The sequence below is a fragment of the Paramormyrops kingsleyae genome, chromosome 6 (assembly GCF_048594095.1).
Source record: "Paramormyrops kingsleyae isolate MSU_618 chromosome 6, PKINGS_0.4, whole genome shotgun sequence".
Classification (NCBI taxonomy): domain Eukaryota; kingdom Metazoa; phylum Chordata; class Actinopteri; order Osteoglossiformes; family Mormyridae; genus Paramormyrops; species Paramormyrops kingsleyae.
In genome coordinates, this window is record NC_132802.1 from 20,774,887 (window position 1) to 20,790,041 (window position 15,155).

The 15,155-nt window shown below is 47.9% G+C and overlaps 1 protein-coding gene across 1 annotated transcript in view; it reads right to left on the reverse strand.

The window, feature by feature from the left end:
- Positions 1–6,520: 6,520 nt before the first annotated feature.
- Positions 6,521–15,155, reverse strand: part of LOC111855148 (MICOS complex subunit mic25a) — a 76,148-nt gene continuing 67,513 nt past the window's right edge. Inside the window, exon 8 of the mRNA XM_023833863.2 lies at positions 6,521–6,891. Coding sequence (XP_023689631.2) covers positions 6,868–6,891 — 24 coding nt within the window. The 3' untranslated portion in view covers positions 6,521–6,867. The remainder of the gene's footprint in view (positions 6,892–15,155) is intronic.

Below are 15,155 nucleotides of genomic sequence, written 5' to 3' on the forward strand. Positions count from 1 at the left end.
TGAGACATAGTAACTAACAAGGCATCCACTAAAATTAGCAACAGTTATAGCGGGGGACAAATCATATCACACTTACAGTATATCATTCTGGCAACAACATGCTGGACCAGAACCAGTACTCATGTACAATTTTATCTTGATTCAAACAATTGTTTACCTCTTTCTATCATAAGCAATAAGGGATATGGATTTTATTATTTTTTAAAATTTACAGAATGTATCCAGGTGTTTTTGCTCAAATTCTCCTCCGCGGGATACAGGCGACAGTTAGCTGGAGGGATTTAGTACAATGAAAGGAACAAATGGAATGAGAGACAGCACAAAAGGAAGGAAACTGGGAAGACATAAGACAAGAGGATAATCCTGCTAGTGTCAGCTTAGCTTTCTAGAGACCACACTCAACGGTAATGAGAGGGCAGAACCCGGGTAAAATGCACTCCTCGCTCTTCCTATGCAACTGAATTACGGGACGCTGCACCCACCCAAAGACAAAACGGGGGGGGCGGGGGGGCTCTCCACTGCTGCTTATCCAGGCTAGCTTGCGACTGTCAGACACCTCACAGCTCTCTGGCTTGATGTAAAGGCTGATAAAGCGGTACCAGTCGGGGTTTGATTTCCCCAAGGAGGGCGTCTGCGTCTGTGTAAACAGGGACCGCAGCTAGGTGCAGAGTGTGTCTGGGGTGAGGTAGCTGACATGCAAGGGCAATGGTCCTGTCATACATGACCAGATCAACCCAGTAAGTGCTCAGGACCAGAGTTAAGACCCAATGAGCCTGTGCTCACTGCTGTGAAGTACACTGAGGACAGCTGGGACAAGGCAATGCTCATAAATGTCCCATATGCCAGGCGGCAAGAACAGGGCAGGCTACACCTCAATCTGAAGTGTCTAGGGAATGGGGCCCATTCAGCTGGCTCCCCCTTCTGGCAGCTACGTGTCATAGTCAGGAGGCCCAGGCCATTCCAGGAAGAGGGATCGAAGTAAACAAACGAAAACAGAGCTAGAAGTCACTTTGTTCTGTACTTATTACACATTGTCGAGACACAGAGATTACATTAATCAGCAGGATTAGGATCTTTTGTTTGCTGAATTGTGAGGTTGTATTGTGTTTGAGCAGCACTGCATGTTTTGAATAAATACAAAAGAGCATTAATGCCACTGGCTTGGGACTGAAAATCCTATTCAAATACATCAATAGCCAGATTTACAATTACGGTCCGTCTCTGGGTTTGTGTATCCTCTCACAGATCATGGCACCCAAACTCGCTAATTAGAGGTGATATATAATGACTATTTAAGGAAATCTTTTGTATTTGTGTTCCTCATAAGCATTTCTAGGGCAAAGGTCCTCATATCTCATTCTATATGGGTGAACCTTGTCGGCCATCACATATGGGCAGTAAACATGGTGTCTCTGCACCTCCAACTGTACCGAGTAACGTTAGCAGCCCTAAGGACGCTGAGCAGCACCTAATTAAATTAGGCTTCAACACTTTTCTGTTATGAATTAACCTACATTTAATCAAAGGGCACTAAAGTATGCAGGCCAGTTAAATATGCAAGCAAGTGCTGCTGAAGCAGAATGAGATCTGTCAGAACAAGTCTTGCTTTAATTAGGACTTTGGTCAGAACCTTCCCTGAGTAGAGGCTTAGGTGGGAGAGGGCCAAATATAAAGGCCATTTAGATCCATTTAGTCTGTTGGAAAAGCACATTGTGGCCACAGAGGTGACGCATACAGGAGGAGGGTGGGAGATGTGACACATCCTCTGCTGCGCCCCATTGGCTAAAGCCCCCGAGAGTCTTCTGTACGTGAAGCCTACAGCTTAAACACCCCCGTCCTGCCTTCTGTTACTGTAATATGTGTCCAGTAGCTTGAAAAACTATTAAAAGGGGTCTCCTTCCTTGAACATCTGGAAAAAAAAATGGCCTTTTCTTGATCATGACCCAAAGCAAGTGGAGGAAATGTCTTAACCTGGCGGTTTTTGCAGCTAATGACTGTTGGTGTGTCTCTAGCCCTGGGTACAGTAAGCCAATGGTGACTGCTTTTAAGGGGGCTGGACAGCACCTCCGTGGGGTCAGTCCTAACACACAGCTGACTCTACATGACTGATTACTTTACAGTAAGTGCCCTAATTTCATGGACTCTCCAGTTGCCTCCATTCTGCACGCTCATGTGCTCTTGTAGGGGTCATAGCCGCTGATAGACCATGAGGAGACACTTTTGGAACCACAAGGATCTGTAACTGAAAGCCGTCCTGGAGGAAATACCGATCAGCATGCATAGGTTCCAATGCGAATTCCATCCCTTAACCTGATGCCTTAGCGCTTGCCGTTCAGGTTCCGGTTACCGTGGCAACCTCGGCGCGGTCACAGTCAGTGATTTCTTTCTTCTGCAAAGAAGCTGGAGATGAAGCACCAACAAAGCTTTCAATTACACTGGATTCAGACATGAAATAATCCTAAATAATAACAGTAATATTAAAATGATAACGGTGCACTATCAAAACCTGCCAAATCCCGGGAAAAGAATGGAAGAAGCAAAGAAAGCTAGATAATTTCAAACAAAATTACGCTTTATTTAAATGGAAAAATACATTAATCACTTTTTTGTTGATTTTCATAAATACATCTTGAAAGCGTTCTCTTATTACCCTCAATTACGGCTGTACAATTAAATTTGTCTTGTAAAGAATTGTAATGTTTGTTTGTATTTCCATGAACGGCAATGTCAATCTTCCCAAAGCCAATCAAGAAAATTAATCCTTTGCCTCGTTTGTATTTCCTGGCATATGCTTTGACAGGATGTCTTTAGACAAGTATGACTGGTGCTCTAGCGAGTGCTCAGCCTATTGATGCAACATTTACCTACGCCTAAGTAATGAAGTTTATTTGCAATCAATGAAATGTTTGTTGCTCATAGATCTTTCAACAACAAAGGCATGAATCAACATAGGTGTCAGCTGGATTGGGTCTCCTGTGTCGTGACAAGGCCTTGCGTCCATGGAAATGGGCTTTCCGTCATATGCGTCAACTCTTGGGGGTACCAACAGACGGCAAGACAGCAGTTAATATCTGGTGTGCCACCGGTTTGCCGTTTGTCTGAATTTGAAAACCTGATGGTGACATCATATGCCTTCTCCTGAGGAGGAGACACCAGAGAGCATCAGCAGAGGAGAGGATGCTTGCAGGGAAACTGTGGCCCAAGCTCATGGCTGCCATTAAAGCAGACGCCACACCTGGGTGCATGTTAGACTGTACAATCTATTTTAACCCTTAAACGTGGTTAAAGTAGACTGGTTGTTTCCGATGGGAGTCTGGTCTCCTTAACTGCTCTCACGCTGCCCCTGCATTTGGCGTCAATAAGAACCCTCAGATGAGGCATGGAATGTTCACCCAGTCCCTCAAAATTTCACATCATTGCTGGGACATCCATCCCTTTCAAACTTTTTTTGTTTTGTGGTCCAGGGAGACATGTGGAGGCCCCCAGTTTAATACGACACAGCAACTGGAGCTCAGAACGGACACTGCAGTCACATGTGACAAGCAAAATTCCAGTTGCAATATCTGCAGTGCTTACGTCAGAGGGCTGCGCCAAGCTGTGGGTGTCGATGTCGCTATGCACTGCATGTAGTCCGAAGGAAGCCAAGCAGCTGCCGTGCACATCACAGTGCGTCAGCTCCCACATCACTGCTCTCCACTGTGAGTTGCAGACTGGTGTCACCATCCATCAGAAGATAAAATGCTTGGGGGCAGACAGCCTCATGGAGTGACTGTTTAGTCTGTTGAATGTGTTTGCCCCTGAGAGCAGTGGGGTGGGAAATCGAGGGCGCTGCGCACTGCAGTTCAACGTGCGCCACACCCAACTTGCAAATCTCACGCGTCCCCACCCCTTACCATCACAAAAATTGGAGGGAGACTGACCACATGCCTGAAAGCATCAGCTTGAATGAGCTTCAGCCTGGTCTTGGACATCGTTCATCGCAGGTCAGTAAGTGGGAGGAGGTCCTGGGGGTGACAGGGACCCACAGCAAATACCTCAGTGGGACCTTTTACTGCTCGGCGGTGATGTGGTTAACCTGTGATGCTTCTCCCACTTTGACCTGTCATCTCTCCTTAGTGCTTAAGGGGGATGTGTTATCTGAACAATTCCCCTTATCTGCACTGCTCTCAGCTGCCTGGGCTCTGGGACTCTCCCATTCTTGTGGTTATGACTTGCATACAGCCCCCCTGAAAACTGGCAGAGTGTGAATCTAGCTCACTGGCAAAATGAACATAGCATTGTTTTGGCCTATCCTGTTTTAAGCCTACAGTGTACTGCGGAGCAGATTTCACCACCTTACAGCAGGAGAGTAAATCTATTGTTGCATTTGACATTTTCAACATTGTTATTTTCTTTTAAATGAAACAACATTAATTAGCCAAAGATAAAGAATTGTTTAATTACTGCAGTAGTCTCATTACCTGAGCTAAACTCTAAAGAGTCCTGGATGTAAGCGTATTGGGAACTGCTGATTTGGTAGCTTTTGAGACAAAGGGAAATTTCCCAGGGCCATCGCTTGGATTACGCCTGTCTGTGTGAAAGTGCGTCTGCTGTCAGCATGTAGAGCTTTGTAAGGGGGCCACACTCAGCTTAAACGACACACTTCCCCAGGTAAACAACATTTTGCTGGGTGTTCCATTCCTAGATATATCACACATATAACGCACATATAACACACACATTGTATAATAAAAGAACTGGTAAGAAAGCACTCGCGTTCTCAGCACACACACGCTCAGACGGAACGACTCACAGCCCAGTCCAAGGCTGGGGACCTTAATGGCATGCCCCCTTTTCACAAAGTGGGGGGGGGGGGCATTGTCCTCCGTGGGTAGGTGTCTCTAAATCCATGTTCAGAGTGACTCCGGCCCAGGTAAATACACATTAATTACAGGCAGATGCAGAGCTGAGAGTCAACCCCCCCTCCCCCCGCCCCGCAAGTTTACCAACAACCTAGGTTACCCCTCAGTCCGGCCTCATGCAGTCTGATTGAAGCCCTTATTACGCACTGTAGGACAGCACGTCGATGTGCAGCCAATGTTCCGTGAGTTCTTCTTTGCAAATGCCTCTTGGCAATATGCTCCAAAGCAACCCTTTATTACAGGGAGAGTCATGCACACAGGCCACACAGATGCCCTGTACCAAAGTGACCTGATGGGCTTCTTCTGCTAAGCTCAGGAGCCTCATTGGCTGTCTGGGTGCCTGACCCGTGGTCGTTTATTTCACACCACCGATTCAGTCAGCCTGGGTAAAACCAGAGGTGCAGTTTTAGAAACTAGTAATTGGAGTTCCGAGATTAAACAAAGAGTGGGGAGGGATGGGGCAGAGTGTGGGATACGCTGGAGCAAAGAGCACGTTAGAGCAGAAAAGCCCTTCAATGGAACACTCTCCTGTCTAAATGGGGACTGGTGAGGCAGCCCAGCCGGGTCACCTGTAAGGTTCCTCCACACGGTGGGGTCACTGAGGGCATCGCCATGGTAACACAGCAAGGCTGAGAGGGACCAGTGTATCCTCCAAGGGATCCAGCGTGGGTTCTCCAAGGAACAAGGACACAGCCTTTGTGTATTGGTACATTATTGGAGTTACTGAGAAAAAATGTATAATTAAATTATAGTTACTAAATGTTGACTACAAAGGGGTTACATCCAAATATATTTTTTTCGTTAAAAAGCTTAGAATATAACATTCATTCAGTTGCTTTGCATCTTTTCACTGTAGATAAATGCCTTCTTTTGGCATATTTCCAGACAATGTGGATCAGCAAATCTGTTGGGACTTCAGCTTTATTGCCCAGTTTAAAACGTTTGCTTGAAAAGTAATCAAAAAGTAATCAAATCTAATAAGTAACATTACTTCGATGAAATAATCAAGATAGTTACAGTACTTATTACACTTTCAACAGGGTAACTAGTAATCTGTAACCTATTACATTTCAAAAGTAACCTTGCCAAGACTGCTTGTCAGTATGTGTCAATTTGTGAGCATATGCACCAAGGGCGTATGTTTTGCTTCAACATTGGTAGGGACCAAATCAGCCCTGCACCTCTTGCCCCCCTAACTCTTACAAAACTCTACAAAAATTATGTTACTATGAGAAGTCTCCTGACATGTGCCTTTGGGGCACGTCTCTACCGTCCATACCCAAATCTACGCCATTAATATCCATGGATTTTGGTGTTGTGGCAGTATGAGTATGAGCTGGCTTTTCTCGATTACTGCAGCCATTTATCCGAGTCCTCTTCCATCATCAAACTGTACTACCTTACCTAAGACGCAAACCAATGTGACATTTTTCATGTTCTGTTTACACCCTACATTGCTTTCCATCCTCTAAATGTACGCCCCCTGAAAACCCCCTGACCTTGACGTCAGAAACAATGGTTCACACACTTTGTGGGTGTTGGAGTCTTGACTGGGAAAATGACATTTTGTGAAATCTTCTCCCACATCGATTAACAGCAGACAATCACACAGCCCGCACTTCCATCAAAGAACTTAGTCCACATGAGGTCGTGGTTTAATGAGTCTGATACACTGGTGAGGCATTCCTGAGTCAATTATTAAAATCAGGTCTCAAATGACAATAAAACCTTTCATTCACTTTTCATGCTCTCACTTTGGCTTTGAAGTGATTTGTTTTACGGGGAAGAATCTCCACTGTAGTGCAACTTTAAAAAGAACTGAAGACCGTAAGGTTAAAAAGCAGCAGAGATAAAGTCTCTCGACGGTGAGGGGTCCTTCGCAGGCAGAGGCAGCCCCAGAGGCAGAAACTTCTCCACCAGAGACAACGTGGCCGGGCTGCGTAGGCTGTGGTTGGCGTGCTCCTCTTCACCCACGAGTCACCAGCAGCTCCTGGATATGGGGCAGAGCAGGAACCAATCACAGCTCTGGTTAGGTCAAAGGGTTACAAAATTGCTTAGTTTGCCCCAACACTGGTAAGCCAACCACACATATAAGACATATGGTATAAGAAGAGGAGGTCTGTGTCGTAGCTTGGTGACGCCACGTTCATCCCGGACTGAGAGCGGAGTCCTGCCTTTCCGTCACGCTGATGGGTAATGGCATTGTGTCTCCCTGGCAGTCTGTCCGGCTTAGTGAAAGGGCCAACCGCACGCAGACCCGGAGAGATTAATGCACTGGATGCGTCAGTATTAGGCAGGAAGGATGTTGATATGGCCGGTGCAGTCTGTCACGAACAAACATCGATCTCCACTGTAAAGCTGGCCAGCTCACTGTGTCAACTGGGAGCCAGAGAGATAAGTAACATGAGTAAACACGCCGGCCCCCATAAAGGTGAGGATCGAGCCACACACGGAGTAAAATGAACCAGGATGCATATGGACAGCAGTAAGGACAGTGCGTAAAGACAGTGTGTAATGATGGTGTGTAAGCACAGTGTGTTAGGACAATGTGTAAGGACAGTGCATAAGGACAGCACATAGGAACAGTTAGGACAATGTGTAAGGACAGTGCATAAGGACAGCACATAGGAACAGTTAGGACAATGTGTAAGGACAGTGCATAAGGACAGCACATAGGAACAGTTAGGACAATGTGTAAGGACAGTGCATAAGGACAGCACATAGGAACAGTTAGGACAATGTGTAAGGACAGTGCATAAGGATGGCATGAAAGGACAGAGTGTAATGATAGTGTGTACTTGTAAAACCAGCATATTTGTGTGGAGAAACCAGATTCCCAAAAATGATCAATGCATTTCCCCCTCACCTTTTTAACCAATTTGCATGCCAGTCTTCTGATGGGAGAGATGCGAATACTACTGCAGTGGAACAGATGCAGCCCCCAGATGCGGAACGACCACAAAACTCGGCATGGGAGTGTAGCGGATGGAAGAGAGCGCAGGATTTTCCGGAGAGCTATCATCATTTTCATTTGGCTCATCCTAATAATCAGTTTCTGAGTATGGCAGGGCAGAAGGTTCAAGTGCTGCTTTTACAGGCAGGCGTGAAAATAACTCGGTGAAGCACAAATGGCTAAGGACTCTCCAAACCACACTGGCTAATAGCGGAAGGCAGCTCAGTCTGAGGATGGCAAGGAGCATGTTTGCTTGGGGATGACATTTTTTGGAAAACAGTGAAATTAAAAATAAAACTGCTCTATATGATAAGGAAGGTAATTTGAATTTCCCCAGGAACAGACGCAGGAAATGCCAGCGTGAAGCATGTGCGGACGTATCATGAGCCACCCTTGTGCTTGGGCAAGACGGAGAAATGGCGATTTGCAGGAGAGACTAAAAGCATTACCCATCATGATGGACATGGACAGCTTTCAAATCCCCTAATCTTGGACATCTATTCATGAGGAACCGGGCTGAGGGACAATCGAGGGGCAGAGTGCCCGACAGCAGCAGGTTTGATTAAGGGAGGAATCCGCCGTCATCCGGAGCTGTTAATAAACAGTGAGCGCAGGGAGCCTGAGTGATGGTAGCTGCCTGGGCATTGAGCACGGCGACTCAATTAGGGTGAAAAATCTCAGTGCCGGCTCCCCTGCCATCTGACCTCGTGCTGCTGGCCTCTGGTCGAGGCGGCTCAGGAAGAAGTGATGGGTTTTATTGAGTGTCTGCGTGACGTCGGGACACCCCCCTGGCTCGTGATGGTCGGACCCCCCCCCCCCCATCCTTTCAGGTGCAGACTGATCTGCTGAAGCATTCCAAGTCTCAGCTTGGTGACCAGTCTCTGTGGGGCTGCTGCAGATACAGCCCAAAACCTGATTGGTAAATAAAAGCTGCAGCAATCCTCCAGTGCACTTGGCGCGGGAGGAACCACAGTACTGCCATGGGGGGCATTTCTGGCTCACTCAGCATAGCCACACCCACCCAGACCCTGAGGAACAGTGCTATATGGCTGCCGTTAGCTGCAGCGTTTAGCCACATCGCTAAACCGAATAGCGTTACAGTGCATACCAACTCCAGCCTGCTTACTCATGGTAGACGAGATCATCACAATCACTCTCAGCAGCTCCCGGGCTCCTCTCTGGCATGTGTGGCACGCACAGCCCTCTGGCTGCAAGGCAGCTGGAAGGAGCGTGGCGAGGAGTCGACCTTCTGCTTCGCGAGCCCTTCCAGCGGGAGCTGCAGTGCCCCCGAAAGGTCAGCGGGAGAGCTCAGCGCGATGGCCGCGCCGTGACCTTTCCGCGATAATCCCATCTGGGAGCTGGCCTCGGCAGGTGGGGACCAGGGAGGAGGGGCGAGCGATGCAATCAGCAGCCGCCAAAGGTCATTGTGTTTAATTGGCAACATACTCCGGGAATGGAAGCGTCTCTGATACAGGCACAGTCTACGAGAAGGAATAACTCACTGCTGTTTGCTGAGAGTTTGATGAGAGGGGAGATTAAATAATTAGCTGGCTCAGAAAGTGTTATAAAACAATCAAGAGCACAATTTATTTGATCTTAGATCCCCAGCATCTTTCAAAAAGAGAAAATTCATAATTAGTTCTAAGTTTTCCATAACATCAGAAACATTTAGAAGATTTTAAAGACTCTTCAGAAACATGAGTTGTGCAGTTTACTTAGATTAATAATAACAGGTACCCGAATTACCCATCACACCACTGTGGGGACGCATGTCACGCGTTGCCCCTCTCATGGTCTTTGGTGCCTCCTCCAGTCACCCCCCCACAACCACGCACACACACACAAACACACACAGAAACCCTGATTCTCTTCCTCGCACCTCTTCTGTGAGAATCCAATTCAGGAAAAGGCTAAAATGCTCTCAGCAGATTCAGCACGCAAGACATGAAAGATGGGTGGGCGGGGGTGACAGGCCACCTCGGGGGGGGGCACAGGCTTCGTCCTCATTAGTGTTACTAGGAATGCGGCTCTGTTGCTAAGCAAGCTGCCCAGCTTGCCGGAGGCGGACAGGGGGAGCCCCACGGTGGCCTGAAGGCCGGACTGAGAGCAGGGGGGCACATGCTGGAGGAGCACTCTGAGAAAGTGAGGGGGGGCACATGCTGGAGGAGCACTCTGAGAAAGTGAGGGGGGGGCACATGCTGGAGGAGCACTCTGAGAAAGTGAGGGGGGGCACATGCTGGAGGAGCACTCTGAGAAAGTGAGGGGGGGGCACATGCTGGAGGAGCACTCTGAGAAAGTGAGGGGGGGGCACATGCTGGAGGAGCACTCTGAGAAAGTGAGAGTGGGGCACATGCAGGAGGAGCACTCTGAGAAAGTGGGGGGGGGGCACATGCAGGAGGAGCACTCTGAGAAAGTGAGGGGGGGAAATGCTGGCGGAGCACTCTGAGAAAGTGAGGGGGGGCACATGCAGGAGGAGCACTCTGAGAAAGTGAGGGGGGGGCACATGCTGGAGGAGCACTCTGAGAAAGTGAGGGGGGGGCACATGCTGGAGGAGCACTCTGAGAAAGTGAGAGTGGGGCACATGCAGGAGGAGCACTCTGAGAAAGTGGGGGGGGGCACATGCAGGAGGAGTACTCTGAGAAAGTGAGAGTGTGGGGGAAATGCTGGCGGAGCACTCTGAGAAAGTGAGGGGGGGCACATGCAGGAGGAGCACTCTGAGAAAGTGAGGGGGGGAAATGCTGGCGGAGCACTCTGAGAAAGTGAGGGGGGGGTACATGCAGGAGGAGCACTCTGAGAAAGTGAGGGGGGGAAATGCTGGCGGAGCACTCTGAGAAAGTGAGGGGGGGCACATGCAGGAGGAGCACTCTGAGAAAGTGAGAGTGGGGCACATGCAGGAGGAGCACTCTGAGAAAGTGAGGGGGGGGCACATGCTGGAGGAGCACTCTGAGAAAGTGAGGGGGGGGCACATGCCGGAGGAATGTTCTGGCTCTGACTCAAAATGTAATAAATATTTGAACAAGGCCAGGAAACTTCCAATTTCTTCTCCCCTTGCCTGAGCAGACTGGCTCCTGAACTCACAGCATCTCACTCGCACTCTGCCGGCTGTTGTGCTCAATCTCCTTCTCTTACTCTTTCTCTCTCTCTCTCTCACACACACACACACACACACACACACACACAGAACACGCATTTCATCTCGCTATCTCACACATGCACGCATGATGCATGCTTACAAGTGATACATTCTCAGAAGTCCCCAGGCTACACCTGACTGTACTTTCCCCATGAGACTGACACACAACAAGGCTCAGCAACGAATGAAGAACGGCAGATGGGCCCCTAAGCGGTGTAAGGTGAGGGAGGGGGAAGCAAATAACCAGCCTTTATTGGACAAGACCAAGAGCTCCTTAAAGGAGACGTGAGAACATATTCTATACATACATGCTGGGCTATACTCCACTATACTCCTATTGCATCAAGCAGGCCAGGCAGAGAGGCAGTGTGCTTCATGGTGCGTGTCAAAAAAACAGCAGTGCACATAATGCTCCCCCCATCCAAATGAAAAGGGCCAGAGCCCTCAGACAAAAACAGCACATTCCGGAACATTCCAGCTGCTAATTAAAGGGAGGACAGAAACAGCATCACGCCCATGCTTCATTTTGGACAATAAAGGAGGGGGAGCAGCTGAGACAAGCCAAACTGCTGTCCCACAATTCAGTGCTGGATCTCATCAAAGATGGAAACTCCTCATAATGCAACAAGTGAGTGCAAGAATAGAAAAGAAAAAAAAACAGAGCAGTGTGAAGGGACTGAAGTCACTGTTGCTTTGTGTGAACAGTCCCATAGAAATAAACAAGTTATTACTACACACACGGTGCATCCACAGTTATATGTTATGCTGTATTAGTTCTTCACCAGCTGAGGCTGGCTAGCACAGTCAATAAACTCCTCCTTTTCTATACCCTCTATGTTTTTTTTTTAATCTGTCCATTAATGTGGCTGTTTTTCAGCTATCAAAGCCTCCACAGATCCAGGAGGATTCACTGCTTTTCCTAAAATAACCTGTCGCACTGAGCAGGTCCAGTCAAAAGGAGGAGAAATGGCAGGGGGATCATCATAATTTAAATCACTTCATCATCATCTCACTCCACGCAAGTAAGAGTGAAGTGCTCCAATAGAGGAGATGTGATCAGCAAGCCGCCAGATTGTGACAGACTAAACGCTGATATTGGATCATATCATGCTGGGTTAATGGGCAGCTCAGTCATCATTATTGCAGAGCGAGGCAGTGCAGCGTCTGGCTGGGGAATCGAAGGAGCTCCTGCGGTCCTGCTCTGCTTCCAACGAGCCCAGCTCTGCCCTGGCGGACAGACCAGCTCTACGCTTCAGCTTCCGTCTTGGAAACGCAAACCCACTCGCCTTCAGAACAGCAGGATGATGCACAGACGCAGACATGCAGACAGTGTGGAGACTACACTCTCAATACTCTTATAGGATGCGTAACGCCAGCAACACTCAAAAACTTGTTTTGGCATTTTTAGCACTATTTTTAAGAAGATGACATTTTATTGCAATAGATATGCCCCGACAGTCTATTTTCAGGTGTAAATGTCACTTTGGGTCAACAACACATACACAAATATACCCAAAGACACAGATGCAGCACGCAGAGGCTGTTCAGGCACTGGTCCTGATTGGCTGAGAGGGTGTCTCACACAGTAAGTACAAGGCCCTGGACCTGTGGTCACACAATTACATGGCTCTGACCTTTAAATCCAAACGACAGGGAGGTTAAGTGGATGGGGGGGGGGTACCAGAAGTCTCTGCAACACTGCTCCCCTGCATTCGGGAAACGGACTAACAAGGATATGCAGGCAGAAGCCAGTCGAAAGCCAGGGGAGAACAGCACAGGGACATGAGAAGGACGAGGATGCGGGAGTCCTAAGTGCTGCAGCATGACTGGGTCTCACCCACAAAGAAAGCTGCCTCAGGAGCAAAGACCCCTCGGGGCTGTCTTTAGCATCTCCTGTTTCTTTGCTCTTAATTTCTAATTTACAATATTATTCTAACATATTTCACTTATTAAAAACTGGTGAATGTTTAGCCAAAAAAATGCAAACCAGAAAACCTGCACAAAACTGCTAAACGGCTGAACTAGGTTTTCTCCAGTAAAGCATGCGCGTTAACTCTGTTCACTGTCTGATGTACACTGCGTTGCGCGTTGAACAGCCAAGTACAAGCTGCTGGAAAAAAATGTAATTTAATTAAATTAAATTAAAAAGATGTCCTTAGGGGGACAAAGCCAGATCATGATCCGGAGTAGAGAGGGCCCTAATGTTCACAGATAAATATAGCCCTCATTATGGGGACGCACAGCTAGCAGTACCCGGGTGATGTCTCTGCAGGCCACAGGGTGGGTCACAAGGGCCCAGTACTGCCTGCAGTTGCACAGCAAATGTTTAAAGAAGTGCTTGTTACAGGTTGTTCTTCAACTGATGGATGTGACTGAAATTCTCTCAGCTTCTATGAGCGTCCTGTTTTTGCTTAACATCTATCCATTCATCATCCATTCATCCATCGGTCCGTCCATCCGTCCGTCCATCCATCTATCCATCCATCCATTTAATCCATCTATCAGTCTGTCCATCCATCCATCCATCCATCCATCCATTTAATCCATCCGTCGGTCTGTCCATCCATCCGTCCATCCATCTTTCTTCCGCAGCCATTTATTCAATGCAGTGTCATAGTAAGCCTAAAGTCTAACCCGGAAAGAACAGGGCATCCTGGAATGAACACCAGCCCATCACAGATAACAGACTCACCCACTAAGGGCAACTGAAAGACACCAGTTCACCTAGCTACAGTATCTGGTGCAGTGGCTGGAAAGCCAGTTGGCACTGGAGAACCCAGAGGAAACCACACAAGAATGAGGAGAGACGGCCCACGGGCATCTTATCTGATGACTGGCTGCTTGCCGTCCGTTGTCAGTGGCAGCTGCACTCACAGGCTGTCTGATGTCCACAGTATGCAGACGCAGGCCGGCACGTGGACACGAGATGATGACAGATGTTGGCTCTTTGTGATCCTCAGCCACTGAGTGACCACTACTCCTCCCTCTGCTGAAGAGTGGATTCTATACAAAATTTCCTCTGAGAGATTATATCCGATTGCCATATATTAGTTCTTGTTAAAAAAACAATAACAAATTATCTAGACCCGCAGACACATTTATACTACCTAGACAGTGGGGAGACATAATATGCAACATTCTGAGAACATCTTCGTTACTGTTAGCCAGGAACAGAATTTCGTTATAGGGTGGGACATGTACACATCCAGATCTAAGTCCCCTTTCCTCTCTACCCCTTCCATCCACCCTCCGAGCTGAATCTATCAGTGGTGGAGGCTTTAACAAAGGCTTTGCAAGCGTGGGTTGGACAAATTCACTGCCAGTTCTCTTTAACAGGACCCGTATGATTAGATTTCAGGCTAAAGAACCTGCTCAGGGAGAGGGTTCAGGACATATAAGACTCTGAAAGGGCTGCCACAGACCCCCATGCCATCAGCAAAACGGCAGACTCATGCATGACCTTGACCCAGCTGGGCCTCTTGCTCTTCACTCATGCTGCCAATGTTTCCTGCTCAGAGTGCTATGCTTCCTGAGGTCTGGGGGAAAAATCCAAGCAAAAAATGTCATAGACTATGTGCACAGTTACTGTGCATTATCTGGGCTCTCCTTGATCATAAGAGGAAGTCAGCATGCAACTGGCAAAGGACGTCTTATGAAGGTCACCCAAAATTCCCAGATCCTTTGTGTGTCCGTCTGTCCAACCCCGCCGAAGTGACGGACGTACCCATGCCTTTGTGCAAGAACAGGCCGATCTGTGCAGAGGGAGAGCGCAAAATTGCCACTCAAGACGTGACAGTATCCTTCCGTCAGTGGTGATGAAAGGAAACAATAAGGCAGGATAAAGGAGACAGGAGAAAGGACATAAATGGAAGGAAGAGACGCATTTCTGTCTGAAGATGGGAGGAGGTTTGTAACAATTCTGCACAGCTCATTCAGGTGTCCTTCCACAAACAACCATAACTGTGGAGACATTAAACCAGAGCGTATCTCACAAATCTGCCCACCAGAGCCCCAGATTCACACTGAAGGCCACGTTGACCAGTAATGCAGGCAGAACTGCCTCTCTGAATGATGAGACCACTCTAACCTTGGTTGTCTACATGCTGAGACCACTCTAATTTTACCTGTCTGTCTGGTGAGACCACTCTAACACTATTCCTCTGCATGG